We start from the raw sequence: 23,568 nt of genomic DNA on the forward strand, positions 1-23,568 counted from the left end.
TTCTTGTTGCGATTGATTACTTTACAAAGTGGGTAGAGGCAGCCTCATTTGCTTCTGTTACCAAGAATGTGGTGGCACGGTTCATCAAGAATAGTCTTATTTGCCGATATGGCGTCCCTGAAAGAGTTATCACTGATAATGGCACTAATTTGAACAACAAGATGATTACTGAACTCTGCATGCAATTCAAGATAAAACACCATAACTCTTCTCCGTACCGGCCAAAGATGAACGGCGTCGTGGAGGCTGCTAATAAGAATATCAAGAAGATCATACAAAAGATGACAGTAACGTACAAAGACTGGCATGAGATGTTACCATTTGCTCTTCATGGTTATCGCACTTCAGTATGCACTTCGACAGGGGCAACTCCCTTCTCTTTAGTCTATGGAATGGAAGCCGTTTTACCAGTAGAAGTTCAGATTCCCTCTCTAAGAATCATGAAAGAGGCAAGCTTAGATGAGGATGAATGGATTCAGACTCGACTCGATCAGATAAATTTGATTGATGAAAAGAGACTCGTGGTTGTTTGTCATGGGCAGATATATCAGAAGCGCATGACCCAGGCATTTAACAAAAGGATCAAGAGACAGGTGTATCAAATCGGCGAATTGGTGATAAAGCGTATCATTCTACCACAAAGTGACCCCAGGGGAGAATGGACTCCCACATACGAAGGGCCATTTGTAGTTAAGAAGGTATTCTCTGGTGGAGCCATGATACTTGCTACGATGGACGGCGAAGACTTCCCACATCCCGTGAACGCAGACATAGTCAAAAAGTACTACGCATAAAAGAGACCCGCTAGGTCGACGTACCTAGGCAAAAGTAAGGGCATCCCGGCGAACCAAAAGGGTTCGGGCAAAAATTAGGGATAAACATGTAGAAATGTACACCCGGCAAGTCGAAAACCTGAAAAGGCGGCTTGGGCAAAAAAGGGTATCCTGGTGGACTGAAAACCTGAAAAGGCGGTCCAGGCAAAAATTAGGGATTAAAAGCGTGTGACTATGTCCCGTTCTCAGACAACTTCATCCAAGTTCAAGGGACTGAACAAGCCAATCACTTCTATCCGACAGCAGGAGATGAGACGCTTGAAGACATAATGACAGTTGTAGAATTAAAAGCAACAGGGCTTTTCCTTCATAGCTTTTCTTTATGTTCTCTACAATTTCCTCTTACTAGGATTTCTGTCTCCATATACACAAATTGCCTGTTTATAGGCCCTCTTTCAAAATCAATATAATTTTATTTCCAAAAAGACGCTTTTGTTTTACTTTTTCTGTTTTGTTTGCATAAACATCCATTGATTTAATTTGAATTGATATGTGCATTTGAATATGATCGATGTGTACCAAAAATGCATGCATAAAATAGAAATAGCAATCACTACGAGACTTCAGGATCGAGGAGAAGGTCTAACCATGCTTTCCAATGAATCCGTTGCTAATTCTATTCCCCAGCAAAGCCAGTTATTCCCCAAAAGCAATTGGCATTACTAGACAAATTGGTCATCTCTTCCACCCCCAGTCAGGCTTCTGTTAAATATTTCTACCATCAGACAGAAATTGAGTATCCCTAGATGAGAAGGGGTCATCAATACAAGTATCTCCAACCAGAAGATGGGGATTTATTTTCCCCAGGGGGTCGCCAGAAAAAAACTTTTCAGACGCATAATTCATTCATTACATCATTTCACAGCATCCGCATGCATACATTGTTCGCATTTATTTTCATAAACATAAAATATCTCATGCATCATGACATGGCATGAGACTAACTTTGTTATTCAGGTTAATTATCCTCCTGATACAGTCAAAACAAAGGTCCATTCAGACGGACCTCTTTATCAATTACATTCAGGATTCAACTACATCTCTCAGATATAATCCATATGAACATTCATTCTACAAACACTCGGATATCCTCCTAATGGTGGCATCTTTAAGCCCATCCCAGATATCCATTGCAAATACAACATATACAAATACTATCAGATATAGCCTAGCGTACGGTTCATTCTGACTCAGCTCAATATATGACTCCTTCAACTCAGATACGATCTAACGTACGATCCATTCTGACCTTCAACTACCCCAATACGGTCTAGCGTACGACCCATTTGGACCTTCAAATCCTCAGATACTGCCTAGCGTACGGTACATTCCGAGGTGTAGTCTAGCGTACGACTACTTTCTTCTTCAGATACAGCCTAACGTACGGCTCATTCTGCAACTCCAATACGGTCTAACGTACGGCCCATTCGGATATTCAAACCCTCAGATACTGCCTAGCGTACGGTACATTCCGAGGTGTAGTCTAGCGTACGACTACTTTCTTCTTCAGATACAGCCTAACGTACGGCTCATTCTGCAATTCCAATACGGTCTAACGTACGACCCATTTGGATCTTCAACTCAGATGCGATCTAACGTACGATCCACTCTGACCCCTTTTCAGATACAGCCTAACGTACGGCTCATTCTGCAACTCCAATACGGTCTAACGTACGACCCATTTGGATCTTCAACTCAGATACGATCTAGCGTATGATCCATTCTGATTCTACCTTCGTCAGATACCGCCTAACGCCCGGTTCATTCTGCAACTCAGAGACGATCTAGCGTACGATCCATTCTGATCTGTCATCCCCGGCGAAGTCACCCGCCTAAGGGGTAACTCACTTTGCTATTCATATACGATTTAGCATATGGTCCATTCTGATCCTTTATCCCCAGCAGTGTATGACCCGTTCTGGTCTTTCATCATCAAACTTCCTGGATGGCATCTATAAGCCCATCTCCATCAGGAATAACTTCTGATTAACAAGTGCAAATTTTTGGGGCATTCTAATGTTCAATAATCTTCCACCTCCAGACCACGAATGGTGTACATACCATTCTAACTCTCTCGGTTCAAGAATATTGAACAGGGGCAGCTGTCATACCCCAAAATTTGCCCGCTAACATTACAAGGCATTTTTTAAGGCACCCCAACTTATTTTTCAAGGCATTAATCTCAAAAGAACAAAGGCCCAGCACACAGATGGCCAAATCCAGAAAATGGCCCAAACTGGCTTGCTCGCTAGGCGAGCAAATCCTTCGCCTAGCGAACCCCTCGCTATACCGCTCGCCTAGCGAAGCTTGCGGATATCAGAAAATTCTGGGCTTCATTCTGAGCCCATTAGGTCACAAAAAGAGTATTATAAATAGCAGAGCTTCATTCAGGAAGAAGGAGAACGAAAACGGAAGGAAAACCGGAGATAGAAAGAAGGCACAACAAACCCTGGAGGCTAACCAAGAGAATTCAGAGCAACCCTAAAGGAAACCCTGAAGGAAGCTCATCCGCATCAAGGTCACCTCCGCCCAACTCAATCCGACTTGCCAATTCAAGGTTGCAATTCAATTGCAAACAGGTTTGCATTACTATTACCGCTTTAGTTGCATGTGATATTATAATTGAATTCATAAACATATTTGAGGTTTTGCATGTGAATTTAAGTGTGCCTGAATATTGTGAATGCTGAACCATGTAATTTGCGTATTGGACGCCATAAGGCGTGCAGCAGGCTGAGGTCATACTGTTCTGAAATTCAAAACCCGCAGCCGCTCGCTAGCACATCGCTAAGCGAGCATGTAGCGAGTATTCGCTAGGCCTTCGCTAGGCGAGGCAGAGGCGAACGTGACAGTCGCTAATATTTTGGGTGTTCTGTTCTGTGCTTATTTGATCCGTTCTATGTTAGTCATGCGTTATTTTGCCTGACATTCCTACTGCTGTGTTTTCCTTCGCGGTGTAATCCTCGATTGCACCCCTATTTGGTATTCTGACCTGTGTGCTGAATGTTGTAAGGGTTCACATATTCCCAGGAACAAGTAGCTTGCTAGGTATCCCATTTTATTTGTGGGATACCCTTGTGGAGATTCATCCTATCTACTTAATTGATTTTAATGTGGAGATTCATCCTATTTACTTAATTAATTTTAATGTGGAGATTCATCCTAATTACTTAATTAATATGGACCTAATTACCTAATTGATTACAACTACCTAATCGATTGTAAAATATTGCCTTTGAATATGTGATCTTGGACCTCTCTTCGTTGCCTTACGATATTACGGCATTATGGTCATGTCCCGCGAATGTGGGGATACACTTAGCAAAGACCCTTCGATTAAATCATCATGTCCCTATAAAATAAATCATAGTCCCTCGGATGTTGCCTGCGAATATATGATTTTGTCCCTCGATGACCCTTCGGTGTCGCCTACGGTTAAATGATGATCGTCCCTTCGAATGCTAAGGTATCCTTACAAATGTTGCCTTCAATGACCAATCGATGACCCTACGATGACCCTTTTACATCCAAAGGATAAAACTACTTACTTCTCAATGGTAAGGACAGTTTTACCCTCATAAGGATAGGAAATGCCCATAAAGACCTCGGGTAGGTATAACCCTTAATTGCTTACTCACAACCTAAAATATTTTTCACACCCCACACCTTTCAAAACATCTTTTAGGAAATCACCACTTGGTATACATTCGTACTAGAATCATTACCGAGTTATATTTTTCTAAACAACTTTCAAAACTAAACGAGATAACCACTTTGTATACATTCGTACAAGAATCATTACAAAGTTAAATTCTCTTTTCAAAACATTTTTTTTGCAATTCACATACACCTTCTTCAGACAAACATAAGTGATCAAGCAATTAAGAGCCCATGGATAACCATGGATACAAGGGGTGCTAACACCTTCCCTTTGTATAATGTACCTCCCGAACCCAAAATCTAATCAAGGTCTTTCCTGTTCTTTTCCGCCTTTCCTTATTGGATAAAAGAAAAGTCGGTGGCGACTCTTGCTAACCGCGACATTTGCTTTGCAAAGCAAAAACACATAAAGTCAGTTCACCGTATGACACTTGATATGAGTCATTGTTATAATTATACTTAGATTTCTAAATCATAGGATTTTTATAGAATTAGTTAAATCATGATCAGAAGTTAAAGTATGTCTTCAGAATCTGGTTAGAATGAGACTTTAGAGTCTTGGGTTCACAAGTTTTGAACTTGCCTTGTATCAGAGTCTTGATCGTAACTAATCTGGATGAACACTTTCAGAGTTGTTGACTTTATATACACAATAGTCCTTTGAAGTAGGATCTTTAGAACTACTGATGACGCTTGTTCATAAGTTGCAGAGTCAATCCTTATGACAGAGTCTACTTGCTTCAAATTGCTCCAGTCTTCAGAACCTTATTGATCATTGAATAAGGTTGGTCATCTGAAAGAATTGAGTTGACTCTTCAGAGTCTGAAGGTTTTGGTTCTAATTCTTTAGATTATGAATAACCTTTCTTCTATTTAATGATTCTTCTAGGTGATTAACTTTATTTGTATCAAAGTTGATGTCTTTTGATCCTGCAGACTAGAATAACCATTAGTAAACTCTATTATTCTTTAAATACTTTGTTATCAACAAAACATTTTAAGGGCATGAAAAAATCTTGTTCCAACAAGCTAATTACAAATATTTTGAAACTCTTATTGATGACTATAGTAATTTCACATTGGTCTATTTTCTGCGATCAAAAGATGAAGTCTTTACCCCTTTTCATGCTTATGTTCAAACCTAATTTTCATCAAAAATAAAAATGCCTCCCTTTGACAATTTGGGGGGGGGGGGGGAGACATGGCACACTCATTTCAACATTGTTTGAAATCCAATGGAATTATACCTCAAAGTTCATGCCTTTTAACTCCATAACAAAATGGGGTAGCTGAAAGAAAAACTTGCCATTGGCTCGATGTTGTTCGCACCCTTTTATTGGAGTCTCATGTGCCTTCACGATTTTTGTGTGAAGATCTCTCCACCGTTGTCCATCTTATAAATAGAATGGTATCTCCATCAATAGGTGATGAATACCATTTCACTTGGTTATATAGCCACTCATCAAATTACTCCATTTTTTGCATCTTTGGTTGTGTATGTTCTGCCCATCTTTCTCCATAAGAACACACCAAGCTCACTTCAAAATCGATTAAATGTGATTTTATCACATATTATCCTCGCCAAAAAGGCTTTGTATGTTATGATCCTAACCTTCGCATGATCCGTGCATTTAGAAATGTCATTTTCTAAGATTTTTTTTTTGCATCACATCATAACCCCGTCTCTTCTCCAGTTTTTTTGTTTTGCCATTTTTTTCTAACTCTCACTTAGGTCAACAAGCTTTTAAACCTCTCTTGACCTACAAAAGACATAGTATTGCCCCTCAAAATCAACCAACAGATAGGTCCCCTCAAGATAATTCCTTGGTTACTGGACCAATAAAAGAAGCACTAGAACCAGTTCCTCTACGATACAACTCACATGATAATAAACTCTCATATAGGTATACAAAATGCATGACATTTCTATCTTCTATTTATATTCCTTTATCTTATAAACAGACCGTGGAGAATGATTGTTGGCATAAAGCTATTGAAACGAAAAATTCTTGCCTTAGAAGAAATCAAACATGGGATATAATGTCATATCCCTTATCTATTAAACCTTTAGGAAAAAAGTTTGTGTTTTCTATAAAACTGCATTTGGATGGATTCATAGATCGTTACAGGACTCATTTATTTATGCTTTAAAATAAGCAATAATATGGACTAAAATGAGACATTTGCTTTGATTTCCAAGATGACAATCAGGCACACTATTCTTGCTATTGGTGCGTAACAAGCTTGGCCACTACATCAAATGGATGTCAAAAACACATTCCTCTACAGTTATCTTCAAGAGGAATCTTACATCAAACTTTCTAATGGCATGTCTACACCTTCATTTGATATTGTTTACAAACTAAAACGGTATTTATATTGATTGAAATAAGCACCAAGAGTATGGTTTAAAAAGTTTCAATCAACACTACTTGGTTTTGAATTCAATCAAAGTCAGTATGATCCATCTCTTATCACATGAAGGACTCCTAAAGGCATCATGATGCTTCTTATTTATGCGGTTGTCATGACTGTTTTGATCAATATGTTATTAGAATCAAACACTTGTGGTATTTAACTTTTCATATGAAAAAGTTAGGTCATCTCACTTATTTCTTGGGTTTAGAGGTGTTTTATCATTATAAAGGTGTTTTTCTAAATCAACAAAAGTATATTCAAGGCTTGGTCTAACTAGCTGGACTCACAAATGCAACTTGTGCTGACACTCCCATGAAAGTTAATGTTAAATATAAAGAGATGAACGTGACCTTCTTAGTGATCCCACTCAATATCGCAAATTGGTAGAAGTCTCGTATATGTAACTATCATTCGCCCAAATATTTCTTGTGTTGTACATAATTAGTAAGTTCATGCAAGCTCCACAAAATTTTCATCTTTCAACAATACAATGAATCATTAGATACCTTTTAACACCCTTTTTAAGTGTGGTTTATTTCTTCCTATTGATTCATCAATCAAACTCCAAGCATATAATGATGTGGATTTGGTTGAATGTCACGACACAAGAAAATCTACTACTTGCTTTACTACTTGCTAGTGTAATGTTCATAGGAAATGCTCATATTTCATAGAAATGTAAAAAATAAAATTCAGTCTCAAAGTCATCCACTAAAGCAGAATATTACACAATGTCTGTTGCTTGTTTTGAAATAATACAATTACACGATCTTCTTACCGAGCTTGGATTCTCTCAACAACAACCAACTTTGATACATGTTGACAATACCAGTACCATTCAGATTGCATGCTCGAAGAGTCATCAGTCTACCACATGTCCCAACACTTCACGACACAATTTTCCACTTGTTAATTTGAGGGGATGTCAACAAAATTATTGACAAATCAAATTGTATGAGATTGTACATTTATTTGTAACAATCATTCTTATAATTAGCATAATTAGCTAATTTTTGACGAATTAAATTGTATGAGATTGCACATTTATTTATAATAGTCATTCTCTTAATTAGAATAATTAATTAATTAATTGTAAATGTACATATGACATTAGCTAATTTAGTGAATTGAAAGCCAATTTGACAACTTGTAATCACATTGTATGTATATGAGAAATCAAAATGAAGAACATAGTTTTGAGTTAACTTTTTCTTAGTTAACACAGATTTCTCAGTTAACAACTGCATGCATGCAAATGCCCTTCATTAAAAATATCAACCTATCCTTTAAACAATCTCTTACAAAATACCCTCCTCTTTTCTATTATCGAGAATATTTCTTATCATATGAAAAACTTTAAAAAAAAACTAAATTCCAAAGGTGCAATTCTACATTTACTTATGAAATCAAAATTCTGGAACTTTTATTTTTTATCAATTACAAATAAATTATATCTTAAAGATCCAAAGTAATGCAAGAAATACACAGGTCTGGGAAGGAGGAGAAAAATTGAAGAAATGTATCTCACATACATACATGTAACAGCTTTATTTCTATATCTCGAACAAAAATAGGGTATGATTTCCGGCTAGTCTCTCATCGAACTTGGCGCGATAAGATTTGACATAGTTATTGGCAATAATTATCTTCTTTCCAAAAATGAAAAATGTAATTTGAAAGCAGCTAGTTGACAACATCAAGAACCAACTTGCGAGACTTCAGAATGGACCATCGAAGCCGACGATAATATGCGGCTTGAAGTAATGCCAATGATAGTACAAATATCCATTTAAATCCCATCTGCATGTAGTAGCAATGTTTTTACAAAATCAATTTTTTTCATTGAATTTGTTAGAAGAGGATAATATAGGAAACAAACCAGTTTTCTCTCTTCCATCTCCGGTTCTGCTGCCCAAGACAAAAATGACACAACATCTTTCCCCATCTACAACAACACAAACCAGGAGAAAAAAGATTGTTTCATTCTTCATGTTCATAGCATTTGATAATCAATTATGATAAAATTTATTAAATGAAATACTCGACAAACAAAAGTACCTGAGATTCTGTAGCAGGGGTACCATCTTCATATTCAACAGCACCATCATTAAGCATTTTAGGCATGGCAATGGCTCCGCCCGGAAAATAAGGGTTATAGTGTAGTCCTTCTCTAATCTGCATTATAAGTTAGAAGATAGCCATAAACAAAATATGCCGTTAAGCATAGTATTGTCACACTGGTAAATAATTTAATAACATGTAACAATTTATGTAATTACTTTAGGCAAAATATCTTTTTGGTCCCTTAACTTTAACCCTTCGTATCAGATTGGTTCCATAACTCTTAACACGTGTCTTGTTGGTCCTTTTTATTTAATTAGTGACGAATTTAGTGACCGATTTTTGAATTTTTCCATCGCTAAGTAGACAAAAAAGACCAACATGACATATTTTAAGAGTTAAAGGACCAATCTGACACAATAATTAAGGGATAGTTGAGAGAAAAGAAAGTATTTTGCCAATACTTTAATAACAGTAGAGTTTAGCTGTAAAATCAATGCAAAGAAAATTTACCACAACACCAGCAGGGGGGTCACGATAACCGGTAAGAAGAGCAAACACATAGTTCTGACCATTGTGACGAGCCTGAAAATATAAAGGTTAAAGAAGTTTCTGGTATGTATAAAACAGAAAATCTTAGTTACTGGCAGACAAAGGGATGTTACTTTGGTAACAAGACTTAGATCTGGAGGATAGGCTCCTCCATTAGCAAACCTAGCAGCTGATTCATTTGCATATGGCTGAGGAAAGCGATCACTGAGTTTACCGGGACGTGTGAACATCTCACCCTCATCATTAGGGCCATCTTCCACCTCAATCTCAGCAGCCATGGCCTTTACTTCCCCTTCTGTGTAAGCAACACCAACCAAATCACGGTATGATATCAAAGACATAGAATGACAGGAAGCACAGACTTGTGTATAAACTTGATGACCACGACGAATCCTGCCCATATAAAAGTTGTTGAATGCATCAAGAACTTAATTAGTACTATGAATATGTGATGGTGGCATGGAGCAGTAAGAGCATAAAACAGATTCACCGTATTATGAATCCTAGCTTCGAAAAAAAAATCCAAAAGAAAGAGGAAATACTTCTATTACATAATAGCAAAAAAACTGTCAGAAAATAAATATGATTCTTTTAAGACAAAACAATAAATATTATTGATCACTATAAAACACAGACATGATTTAAACAGTGTTAGATCACATTTCCCCCACAAAACACAGTAACAGAGGAACACTGAATGACTGACCCTAAACTGAGAAAAATGATAGTATTAAGTAGTGGTATAAATGAAGGAATGCCAATTATATACCAATAATTCACAACAATTTGTAAATCACATTAAAAATGAAAAATAGGCTAGTTTAGTGCATGTCGTAGTGACCAACTTAGAAAATGATACCGTTGAGCACAAAAATATGATAATATAAGGAAACCTCAGCTCAGCTCAAATACACAAAGCATGATCAGAAAATGAAAAATGTAGGAAAAACACAGGTCAAACTCACGAAGCATGGTCATATGAACTGAGGATGCCCTCGTGAGGCCATGGATAGCTTGGAGAAGCCAGGCCATGCTCGGATTCATCAGCTGATGCTGTTGTTGCAAAACCTAATAACCCTGAGACTCCAGCTCCAATTAATGCAAGGGCTTTTAAGGATCTGCTGCTCGTAGAACCAGCACCATCATTCTTTGTGATAATGGATGACACAAACAAAGGATTCTGCAGGAAGCATATTAGAAGCCATTAGCAAAAGAAAATTAGATTGTTCCATGGAAGGAAAATTGTTATAAACTCGACAAAATTTTATGACTTGAACACGTTACACGTATGATTTCCACCATACCAGTCTTCAGAATGGTGTTTTCCTATATCAAACAATGACCCTAAGCCTGTAATAGAAGATAGCTCCCATTAATTCAACTTAGAGCCAAGTCCTCAGGAGTCCTATTAGGGAATATTTAAAGCTATGATATGGGCAAATCCATCTGAAGTACTTCTCAGACAAGTATTCTTTACACCCTAAATGGCGGGGAGATTGAGCATCACTTGAATCAGAAAGTTGCATTTACAATTTTACATGGGATTTCATTTGTTCAGCCGATAATACGAGAAGTTTTATAGTATCAGTGAACTGTAGCAAACCACCTGAACTGTTAAAAGATTTTCCTGCAACTGAAAAATCTTAATTGCTACAATGATGATGTACTTTCTTATTATTTACTGCTAGTAGTAAAGACACGTACATGTAGCAAATAATGCTAAAGGGAATTATAAACATGGCAAGAAAAATTACAACAGAATGTTCAGAAACTAGTCATTTTTAGAACAATATTATCATTGATCCATGCTATAAAATATTCAATGAAGTTTCAACTGTCAACTAACTGCCTAACACAATACCACCTCTTTTGCAAGCCCAGCATCCATAGTGAACCCAGCATCAACAACCCATCATGCAGGAGTGATGACGTTAACCAAAAAGAGGATATTGAATAATATGATGGAGAATTCTACCAAGTTCTGTTCCTACCGCCAGGACTCTTTCAAACTCAAATTTTTTTTATGTTCAGTTCTTTCAATTTCAGTGCTGCCATTATGTTATTTTCATTTGTTGTCAAAAGGAGTACATGCATTACCCGAGTAATAATTGAAAATGAGAGGATAAGGACTAAATGTTGTGTTTTGATATGGACTACTGTCTGGACGAACACCATTATATCCTAAGAAGCATTCCATGCTGTAAAACATAACTATTGCTTGTGAAATTTTATTTACAATTTAGACATCCTGTTAACCCTATTTTTGTATGACGTATACTCATACTATTTTAAAGGTCAAGTTCATGAAAGCGCCACACTTCACATACTCTTATATTTTGAATGGGGGGCCATGGTGGTGTGTGGTATGGCATAGTGAAACTTTTGATTAAAGCACCATTTATCGCAACATGTTTCTAGTTTATTATTCTGGACATGGGCTGTTAATTAATTTTATTTTCCCGTATTTTTTATACTTTTTGTATGTGTATTATTTTTTTATTATAGCCATCATGCTTCTGCCATAGGCTGCAACACATCCGTCATATTTTTATGGCGGATGCTTGCCATCACGAATTCCCATTTGTCACTAATAAACATTGTGCTATGTTGAAGTTTATTCTATTTGAGACTCTTAGAGGGAGAAAATGATAAATTGGATGAATTAGAAAGAGATATTGCTCGAAGATATAAAAAAAAGTTAAAAGTGTATATCAATAACAACTTCCAGATAAACCAATGTACCCTTTCCCTCAAATTTTTATAAATTTGTATAGCAAAAAATCATCTTTTCCCCCAACGCCTAACTTTTAGTCTAAGGGTCATCATTTTAAGTCCCAAATTGCAAGAACAAGAAGCATAAAAAGAACAAATTATCACAAAGAGAGGAGCTAATGCTTACAGGAGAATGAGATTGGAGTTTCCTCCTCAATAACTGCTGAATAACACCTCCAGCCATCTCAATCCACACTGGCAACCATTCATATATAAAAAGAAATAATAGATCAGTAACTGAATAAATCCAACCAAGTATCAACGATAAAGTTCCATACATAACCATAAAATCAACTGTAAGGATGGCATAATCAAATAGGTGCAAATAGCCATAATAATTAAAAATATATATTAGCAGCTTCTGCAATGAAAAAAAAATGAAAACTGAACCTTAAAATTAAATTTGGCAGGAGAAATGCTAGCAGATTTAAAATTATAGATTAGGATGAGATGATCTCCCAAACAAAATCACTAATATTCTGCACGTAGGAATGTAATCAAGTCCTTGGTGTAACACATATTGGCAATAAGAATAAGGAAGAGATCAACAAGATAGACAAAAGGATGAGTTTCATAAAGACAGACAGAGCTCCAACATGTTCCTTGTAGAACAACAACAACAACAACCAAGCCTTATCACACTAAGTGAGATCGGCTACATGGATCCACTTTCGCCATACATGTTCCTTGTAGAACACATAACAAAAAAATAAAACTCCACGACACATGTAAAATATGATGTAACCTTAAATGTCAATGATCCAAGTGTCTGATAGTATCTTATCCCACTAAGAAAGTTCTACTTGATCCAACAAAAAACCCGCTAAGAAAAGACTATCATATGCCCAAATCATTAAAAACGCCGTGCTGATATATATCATTGGACGACTATTTCTCTTCAAACACAGAAACTGCAAATAATGCATCAAATTCAAACTGTCACTTCATTACAATAACCCTAGATTATTGCACTCATTATTATACTAGCTTCCAATATCATTCATGTAAACCATAGTGAAAATCCAATAAGTCTAATATTTTTTTTGTTCAAGTAATCTGGTAGTTGGAGTTCCATCCTTTAAAGATGAATAATTGGGATGTCGCGGACTCGAACCCACGCCCCTAAAGTTTGATGCCCCTACACAATTTTGCTGCCTTTACGAGACAAGTCTAATCTAATTACAAAAAAAATAATCCTGTTTCAAACTCTTTGTTTAGTTTATCACAAATTCATTAAAAAAAAATCTTATTCCCTATAAACTATAGGTGTGAATTGGTTTTACACCGACATCCAACGAGAACCCGTGGTATTACACATAAGCCCACTTTGTAACCTTATTAAAAAATAACTGTCAAACGATTAATCCTCACCTAACAGAACTGCATTCCCTTTTCATAAATACAAAACTAAGAATGATATGAGTGAAATTGAATAGCATTTACTGATAAAAAAATAACATTTATAACATAAAATTACAACCAACACATTAACTAATTGAATTGAAGGCACTCATTATAGAGGGAAAAAATTTCGAATTTAACTCAATTCAATCACATCACAATCACGATATATTGAATTTTCAGTCCCAACAATGCTATAACACAACACAGAAAAATCAAAGCCGAGAAATGGTTACATAAACTGGAAATGAAGCAGTCTCATAACCTAACAAATCAATGTGTAATCAAGTGCAATTGGAATTGAAAACTCAGAGAATTCAAAAATTAAAAAATAAATGAGTTACAGATCCGAGTAACGGTGATAGGTAAACGATGAATGAGAAAGAGAGGCGCTCTGAGAAACTGAATAGAAAATGCGGAGAGGGACTTACAAATGAGAGCGCGATTAGGATTGAAGATCGAATGAAGAATAAAGAGAAGGTGAAGGAGAAGCAGTGAAACAGAGACGAGGAACGATACAAACGCTACTTTCGCTGTAGCCACGATAGTTTCTATGGGCTTTTTGGGCTTTATTCATGGATTTTCTTATAGGAAGAATTTTGTAATGTACCATATTTCTTAGCCACTCCACGAAATTATTTAATTATCTCCACATTCCAAAGATGCATTTAGACGCACTAAATTTTAAATGAAAGTTGAAATATTTCAGAGATGAATATTCATAATAATTTAAAATATATTATATATCATACTCAGAAGTCATTATACACGTGAATTGGATCACAGATGTATCTTCGCGAAAATTTCAGAGATATAAAGTAGAACTTTTCATATTATGCTATGTTTATGTGTATTTATATGCAAATTTAAACCATATCATACAATAAAAAATAAAAAATAAAAAATAAACGTACATAAATCCAGATGGTACAAAAATGTCATATATATATATATATATATATATATATATATATATATATATATATATATATATATATATATATATATATATATATATATATATAAATATAACCAATAAATGTCAAAAATGTCATACAACTGAGACTAATAAAATAACATGGTATCAAAATAAAATACAGACCGTACGTAGTACTACTGTTATATACTAATATACTATTTTGTATGTCTGACTACCTCTCATCTACCTCCTCGGTCATCAATTCCCCCGTCCTCCGACGTTGTCTCTGATAAATCAATGCCCTTTGTGTCTCCATCATGATGGCATCTATGACATGCTTCACATCAGACCCATCAGAAAAGATACCTCTATCAATGTCTGTCTGCGCAATCTTCATAACGTGACGACATCTAGGCAAGACATCCTCAACATGATCTAATTGTGGCTGCCCTCCTTTAATATCTCCTGATGAGTTGGCATATGTGGGTCTCTTGAAGCAGCATGCACCGTGTACAGATGTGGTGTAACACCCTTCTAAAATACCCCAAATATTTAATTAAAATAGCAATATATCAATCAGAGTAATTATGCAATTAAGGGTGTCACACAATCATTTCACACCATTCACCAAATAACTGTCATGCTCTTTTATTAATTCAAAACATAGAGCATTTGCACAATACGCAGCGGATAGAAATCAAATCAATCATGCAAAACATGTAACACATTACATGTAAAATTATTCAACAAGGTAAAACATCCCGTCCCGATGTTACATCTATCAGAGCATGACCCACTAAGGAACTACACTAGACTCCAAGCACTAGCTCCTACTCAATCACTGCTCGTTACCTGAAAAATAGTTGTAAGGGTGAGTTCCTCAATCGATATAATAAGCATTATAAAATATCATGTAATGCTAAGTAAATAACACATTAATCACCCTAATCATATCACACATTCGGTAACGGCAACCTCCACTCAAACATCATAATCATGCTCAACATAAACATCAAAACACACGTATAATATTGGAACACATCCATTCATATTATACACAATACATACATTATGCAATGAGACTCCATGCATGCGGTACCGACTATTCGTGAACATATAGTTCACCTCACCGATCAAATCCAGATACGGCTACCAAGCCCACTAGTCCCACTCATTTGAGACCTAGTGACTCACTCACTAATTCCTCACCATGGGAATTAGCTACCACCCCAAGGGCTATGCTATGCACGCTAATCACCTAGCATGCAAACATCAACAACAATCTACAATGATTTACTCACTAATTCCTCACCATGGGAATTAGCTACCACCATAAAGGCCACAATATGCATGCTAATTCACCTAGCAATGCAACATCATCAACAACAATCCACAATGGACATATGCTCACACTCTAAGCCATAAAACAGTCCATTCACCAACACATGCATAATATATACATTCACAATATTATGCATATTTTCACACATCATCAGCATATTTATCACATAATCATATCATGTCATGTCAAATAAGTCAATCACAGTATTAGCACCTTCTACTAATACCTATACTACTCAAAACAACGGGAAATGATCCCTACTATATCACATACCGATATAGGCCAACCATCAAATATGTACACAACATTTAAATACCGATTTTCCCACTTTTCAACAGTGTTAACCGGTTAACGCCCTGGGTTAACCGGTTAACGCAGACCAAAACACGCTTCCTGGCAAAACTTAACAGTGTTAACCGGTTAACGCCCTGGGTTAACCGGTTAACGCAAGCAAAACAGCAATATTTCACAATTCCTAACAGTGTTAACCGGTTAACACCCTGGGTTAACCGGTTAACGCAAAACAGAAAGTTGTTCCTGCGCTAACACAAAGCAGAATGCAGAATTCTCCGCATTTTCCGCCGTTGGAGGACTTCCGGACCTCCGATTCCAATTCCGTAAAAAGCTACGTTTTCGGAAAATCACTACCCATCCAATTACAGATTCAATTTCAGGTTTAACACAACTTATCCATCACAATTTTTCAGCATTCAACATCCCAATTAGGGTCAAATCAATGGTTCATCACTACCCATTACATGTTAACCCATAATACCCATTAAACGACGATAAACCCCCCTTACCTGAGTTAATCCGGCAATCCTTTAGCCTCAAGCTCTTCTCTTCTCCAACCTTCTTCCTCTTGCTCTGTCTCTTCGCCCTTTTCCTCTTTTTGAGCCGCTTCTCTGTTTTCACGTGAAAACTCTTTTTACCAAAATGGAACTCTTTTTCCTTATTTCCAACTTATATATTTTCCAATAATTATTATTCCAATAATAATAATAATAATAATCCAAAAATTCCAATTATTTAATTAAATTAATAAATATAATATTAACTTAAATTAAATAATTATCTTATTTTTATCGGGGTGTTACAACTCTCCCCCACTAAAAGAGTTTTCGTCCTCGAAAACATACCTCAAGCGAATAACTCCGGATAAGACTCCTTCATCTGACTCTCCAGTTCCCAAGTCACATTGCCACCTGCTGGTCCTCCCCAAGCTACCTTCACCAAGGCAATCTCTTTACCCCGCAACTGCTTCAACTCTCGATCCTCGATCCTCATAGGTGATGTTTCAACAGTCAGGTTATCTCTCACCTGTACATCATCTACTTGGACCACATGCGACGGATCAGAAATGTATCTCCTCAACTGAGACACATGAAAAACCTCATGCAAATTCGCAAGCGACGGCGGTAAAGCGATACGATAGGCTACCTCCCATATCCTCTCCAAAATCTGATAAGGACCAATAAATCGAGGTGTCAACTTCTTCGACTTCAAAGCTCGACCAACCCTAGTTATCGGAGTAACACGGAGAAACACATGATCTCCCTCTTGGAACTCAAGTGACTTCCTCCTCTTGTCATGATAACTCTTCTGACGACTCTGAGCAATTCTCATCTTCTCCTGAATCATCTTAATCTTTTCCGTAGTCTGTTGAACAATCTCCGGTCCAACCACAGCACTCTCACCGGACTCATACCAACATAAAGGTGTCCGACATCTCCTACCATACAAAGCTTCAAACGGTGCCATACCAATGCTCGAATGAAAACTATTGTTGTAGGTAAACTCAATCAAAGATAAATAACAATCCCAAGCACCTCCTTTTTCCAAAACACAAGCCCTCAAAAGATCCTCTAGTGACTGAATCGTCCTCTCAGTCTGACCATCAGTCTGCGGATGATATGCAGAACTCAATCTCAGCTTAGTTCCCAAAGCCCTCTGCAAACCTTCCCAGAACTTCGATGTAAATCTAGGATCTCTGTCCGAAACAATACTCGACGGAATACCATGCAAACTTACAATCTTCTCAATATACAACTCGGCTAATCTTTCTAACGGATAATCCATTCTGATCGGAATGAAATGAGCCGATTTTGTCAATCTGTCAACAATCACCCAAATGGCTTCAAAATTCTTAATTGTCCTCGGTAAACCAGAAACAAAATCCATACTGATACTATCCCACTTCCACTCTGGAATAGCCAACGGTTGCATTAGCCCAGACGGCTTCTGATGCTCAATCTTTGACTTCTGACAAGTCAAGCAGGAATAAACAAAACTCGCAATTTCTCTTTTCATTCCCGGCCACCAAAATAACTTTTTCAAATCATGATACATCTTCGTAGCCCCAGGATGAATACTCAGGCCACTACGATGTCCTTCCTCAAGAATACTCTTCTTAAGTTCGGTAACATCCGGAATACACACCCGATTACCAAATCTCAAAACACCATTCTCATCAACTCTGAATTCACCACCTTGACCTTGATTCACTAGAGTCAACTTGTCAACCAAAAGCACATCGGATTTCTGACCCTCTCTGATCTCATCCAGAACACCACTTGTTAACTTCAACATTCCCAATTTAACACTATTGTGAGTACTCTCACACACCAAACTCAAGTCTCTAAACTGCTCAATTAAGTCCAATTCCTTAACCATTAACATAGACATATGCAATGATTTTCGACTCAATGCATCAGCCACCACGTTTGCTTTACCCGGATGGTAATTCAAACCAAAGTCATAATCCTTCAGAAACTCTAACCATCTCCTCTGTCTCATACTCAGCTCTTTCTGATCAAACAAATACTTCAAACTTTTATGGTCACTGAAAACCTCAAATCTTGACCCGTACAAGTAATGCCTCCATAACTTCAGAACAAATACCACAGCTGCCAACTCTAAATCGTGTGTCGGATAGTTCCTCTCATGAACCCTCAGCTGTCTCGAAGCATAAGCTATAACCTGCTTATTCTGCATCAAAACACCACCCAAACCCAACAATGAAGCATCACAGTAAACCTCAAATGGTTCCGATGGACTCGGTAATATCAGAATAGGAGCAGTAGTCAACCTTCTCTTTAACTCTTGGAAACCTTCTTCACACTTTGAGTCCCAAACAAACGCTTGCCCATTTCTAGTCAACATCGTCAACGGTAACGCCAACTTAGAAAATCCCTCGATGAACTTCCTATAATAACCAGCCAAACCAAGAAAACTCCTTATCTCAGAAACTGACTTCGGAGCTTCCCACTTAGATACCGCTTCTATCTTAGAAGGATCAACATCAACACCATCTCTTGAAATCACATGACCAAGAAAACTAACCTCTTCTAACCAAAATTCACACTTAGACAGTTTAGCAAATAACTTCTTTTCTCGTAGAACTCCTAAAACCACTCTCAAATGCTCAGCATGCTCTTCTTCAGATTTCGAATACACCAAAATATCGTCAATAAACACCACAACAAACTGATCTAGGTACGGATGGAAAATCCTATTCATATACTCCATAAATACTTCAGGCGCATTAGTCACACCAAAAGGCATTACAGAATACTCATAATGTCCATACCTTGTTCTGAAAGCAGTCTTCTGAATATCCTCAGTTTTCACACGTACCTGATGATAACCCGATCTCAAATCTATTTTGCTGAACACACTCGCACCAACCAACTGATCCATCAAATCATCAATCCTCGGGAAAGGATACTGATTCTTGATCGTCACTTTATTCAGTTGCCTGTAGTCCACACACAACCTCATAGTACCTTCCTTCTTCTTAACCAATAACACTGGTGCACCCCACGGTGACACACTCGGACGAATAAATTTCTTATCCAACAGATCTTCCAACTGACTCTTCAATTCAATTAGCTCAACAGCAGACATACGGTACGGAGCCATCGATATCGGCCTAGTACCAGGTACTAAATCAATCGAGAACTCAACTTCACGCTCTGGTGGTAATTCATTCACTTCTTCAGGAAACACATCAGGAAAATCACACACCACGGCTAGATCGCAAATCGCCAGTTTATCTTTAGCCTCCAAAGTCGCTAACAGCATAAACAACTCTGCCCCATCTGCTACTGCCTCATTCACCTGCCTCGCTGATAGAAACAAATCCTTTCCTTCCTCAATCTCAGGAAAGATCACAGTCTTATCAAAACAGTTGATATAAACTCGGTTACACACCAACCAGTTCATACCCAAAATAACATCAATCTGCACTAGTGGAAGACACACTAGGTCCATCCCAAAGTCTCTACCAAAAATACTCAAAGGACAATTTAAACAAACTGAAGTAGTAGTCACTGAACCCTTCGCAGGAGTATCAATCACCATACTTCCATGCATCTCAGATATCTCTAACTTAAGTTTCACAGCACAATCCAAAGATATAAAGGAATGAGTTGCACCTGTGTCAATAATAGCTACAAGAGGAAAGCCATTAACATAACACGTACCTCGGATTAAACGATCATCTGCAAAAGTCTCAGAACCCGATAAAGCAAAGACCTTGCCTCCCGACTGATTCTCCTTCTTCGGCTTAGGACACTGTGGACTGATATGACCCACCTCTCCACAGTTGAAACAAGTCACAGTCTTCAACCGGCACTCTGCAGCCAAGTGACCACCTTTTCCACACTTGAAACACTTCTTCTCATTATTGGTACACTCATGGATACGATGTCCAACCTGACCACATCTGAAACACTTAGCAGGGGCACTGGAGTCTCCCCCACTAGGCCTCTTCATCCCACTCTGTCGCTGGAAACCTTTGCCAGCTGCATACGGTTTCCCACGATCATTCTGATTCTTGCCTTTCCTATCAACCCTCTGCTGATAGCTTTCCGCTCTGGCCTTGGTATCCTGTTCAAAAATCCTGCAACAGTCAACCAAATCAGAAAACACTCTAATCCGCTGATACCCAATAGCCTGCTTGATCTCGGGACGTAACCCGTTCTCAAACTTCACACATTTTGAAAATTCCCCAGTAGCCTCATCATAGGGAGTGTAATACTTCGACAGCTCTGTGAACTTAGCAGCATACTCAGTAACAGACCGATTGCCCTGCTTCAATTCTAAGAACTCTATCTCTTTCTTTCCTCTAACATCCTCTGGAAAATACTTCCTCAGGAATCTCTCTCTGAACACAGCCCAAGTGATCTCAGCATTCCCAGCAGATTCCAACTCAGTGCGGGTAGCAACCCACCAATCATCTGCTTCTTCTGACAGCATATGCGTACCGAACCTGACCTTCTGGTTATCGGCACACTCAGTCACTTGGAAGATCCTCTCGATCTCCTTTAACCACTTCTAAGCGCCATCTGGATCGTATGCTCCCTTGAACATTGGAGGATTGTTCTTCTGGAACTCACTCAGTTGACGAGCAGCTCCCATTCCCACAACATTCGGATTTCCCCCAAGTACTCCAGCTAGCATACCCAGAGCCTCAGCAATCGCAGCATCGTCTCTACCTCTTCCAGCCATCTCTATTCTAAAAACCCAATAAGCTAAAACAATAAGTACTGATAGGGTTACACAACACCTATCCCGTACAGGGAAACAGAATAATTATGACTCGACTCGATCGACTATGCTCTGATACCACTAATGTAACACCCTTCTAAAATACCCCAAATATTTAATTAAAATAGCAATATATCAATCAGAGTAATTATGCAATTAAGGGTGTCACACAATCATTTCACACCATTCACCAAATAACTGTCATGCTCTTTTATTAATTCAAAACATAGAGCATTTGCACAATACGCAGCGGATAGAAATCAAATCAATCATGCAAAACATGTAACACATTACATGTAAAATTATTCAACAAGGTAAAACATCCCGTCCCGATGTTACATCTATCAGAGCATGACCCACTAAGGAACTACACTAGACTCCAAGCACTAGCTCCTACTCAATCACTGCTCGTTACCTGAAAAATAGTTGTAAGGGTGAGTTCCTCAATCGATATAATAAGCATTATAAAATATCATGTAATGCTAAGTAAATAACACATTAATCACCCTAATCATATCACACATTCGGTAACGGCAACCTCCACTCAAACATCATAATCATGCTCAACATAAACATCAAAACACACGTATAATATTGGAACACATCCATTCATATTATACACAATACATACATTATGCAATGAGACTCCATGCATGCGGTACCGACTATTCGTGAACATATAGTTCACCTCACCGATCAAATCCAGATACGGCTACCAAGCCCACTAGTCCCACTCATTTGAGACCTAGTGACTCACTCACTAATTCCTCACCATGGGAATTAGCTACCACCCCAAGGGCTATGCTATGCACGCTAATCACCTAGCATGCAAACATCAACAACAATCTACAATGATTTACTCACTAATTCCTCACCATGGGAATTAGCTACCACCATAAAGGCCACAATATGCATGCTAATTCACCTAGCAATGCAACATCATCAACAACAATCCACAATGGACATATGCTCACACTCTAAGCCATAAAACAGTCCATTCACCAACACATGCATAATATATACATTCACAATATTATGCATATTTTCACACATCATCAGCATATTTATCACATAATCATATCATGTCATGTCAAATAAGTCAATCACAGTATTAGCACCTTCTACTAATACCTATACTACTCAAAACAACGGGAAATGATCCCTACTATATCACATACCGATATAGGCCAACCATCAAATATGTACACAACATTTAAATACCGATTTTCCCACTTTTCAACAGTGTTAACCGGTTAACGCCCTGGGTTAACCGGTTAACGCAGACCAAAACACGCTTCCTGGCAAAACTTAACAGTGTTAACCGGTTAACGCCCTGGGTTAACCGGTTAACGCAAGCAAAACAGCAATATTTCACAATTCCTAACAGTGTTAACCGGTTAACACCCTGGGTTAACCGGTTAACGCAAAACAGAAAGTTGTTCCTGCGCTAACACAAAGCAGAATGCAGAATTCTCCGCATTTTCCGCCGTTGGAGGACTTCCGGACCTCCGATTCCAATTCCGTAAAAAGCTACGTTTTCGGAAAATCACTACCCATCCAATTACAGATTCAATTTCAGGTTTAACACAACTTATCCATCACAATTTTTCAGCATTCAACATCCCAATTAGGGTCAAATCAATGGTTCATCACTACCCATTACATGTTAACCCATAATACCCATTAAACGACGATAAACCCCCCTTACCTGAGTTAATCCGGCAATCCTTTAGCCTCAAGCTCTTCTCTTCTCCAACCTTCTTCCTCTTGCTCTGTCTCTTCGCCCTTTTCCTCTTTTTGAGCCGCTTCTCTGTTTTCACGTGAAAACTCTTTTTACCAAAATGGAACTCTTTTTCCTTATTTCCAACTTATATATTTTCCAATAATTATTATTCCAATAATAATAATAATAATAATCCAAAAATTCCAATTATTTAATTAAATTAATAAATATAATATTAACTTAAATTAAATAATTATCTTATTTTTATCGGGGTGTTACAACTCTCCCCCACTAAAAGAGTTTTCGTCCTCGAAAACATACCTCAAGCGAATAACTCC

General features: G+C 37.7%; 1 protein-coding gene across 2 annotated transcripts; it reads right to left on the reverse strand.

Moving 5' to 3' along the window:
* Positions 1-8,303: 8,303 nt before the first annotated feature.
* On the reverse strand, positions 8,304-14,290 carry LOC127123994 (cytochrome c1-2, heme protein, mitochondrial). 2 transcript variants are annotated; one of them, XM_051054126.1, is made up of 8 exons: positions 14,128-14,290; positions 12,423-12,490; positions 10,489-10,703; positions 9,637-9,916; positions 9,485-9,556; positions 8,969-9,085; positions 8,790-8,855; positions 8,304-8,710 (listed from the first exon to the last, which is right to left on the reverse strand). In XM_051054126.1, exons 2-8 carry the CDS (start codon positions 12,477-12,479, stop codon positions 8,594-8,596), a joined length of 924 nt encoding a protein of 307 aa, XP_050910083.1. In that variant the 5' UTR covers positions 12,480-12,490; positions 14,128-14,290; the 3' UTR covers positions 8,304-8,593. The 2 variants fall into 2 exon arrangements, with proteins under 2 accessions (XP_050910083.1, XP_050910084.1); XM_051054127.1 differs by lacking the exon at positions 14,128-14,290 and adding an exon at positions 14,041-14,059.
* Positions 14,291-23,568: the final 9,278 nt, after the last annotated feature.

This window comes from Lathyrus oleraceus, chromosome 1, assembly GCF_024323335.1.
Source record: "Lathyrus oleraceus cultivar Zhongwan6 chromosome 1, CAAS_Psat_ZW6_1.0, whole genome shotgun sequence".
Lineage (NCBI taxonomy): Eukaryota > Viridiplantae > Streptophyta > Magnoliopsida > Fabales > Fabaceae > Lathyrus > Lathyrus oleraceus.

Bases quoted from the DNA above. Each gene is read 5' to 3' on its own strand.
- LOC127123994 (XM_051054126.1), bottom strand. From the start codon at position 12,479: ATGGCTGGAGGTGTTATTCAGCAGTTATTGAGGAGGAAACTCCAATCT. The intron at 10,704-12,422 runs GTAAGCATTAGC...TGCTTCCTGCAG, and splicing joins AACTCCAATCTCATTCTCCT to AATCCTTTGTTTGTGTCATC. The intron at 9,557-9,636 runs GTAACATCCCTT...TTATATTTTCAG, and splicing joins ATCTAAGTCTTGTTACCAAA to GCTCGTCACAATGGTCAGAA.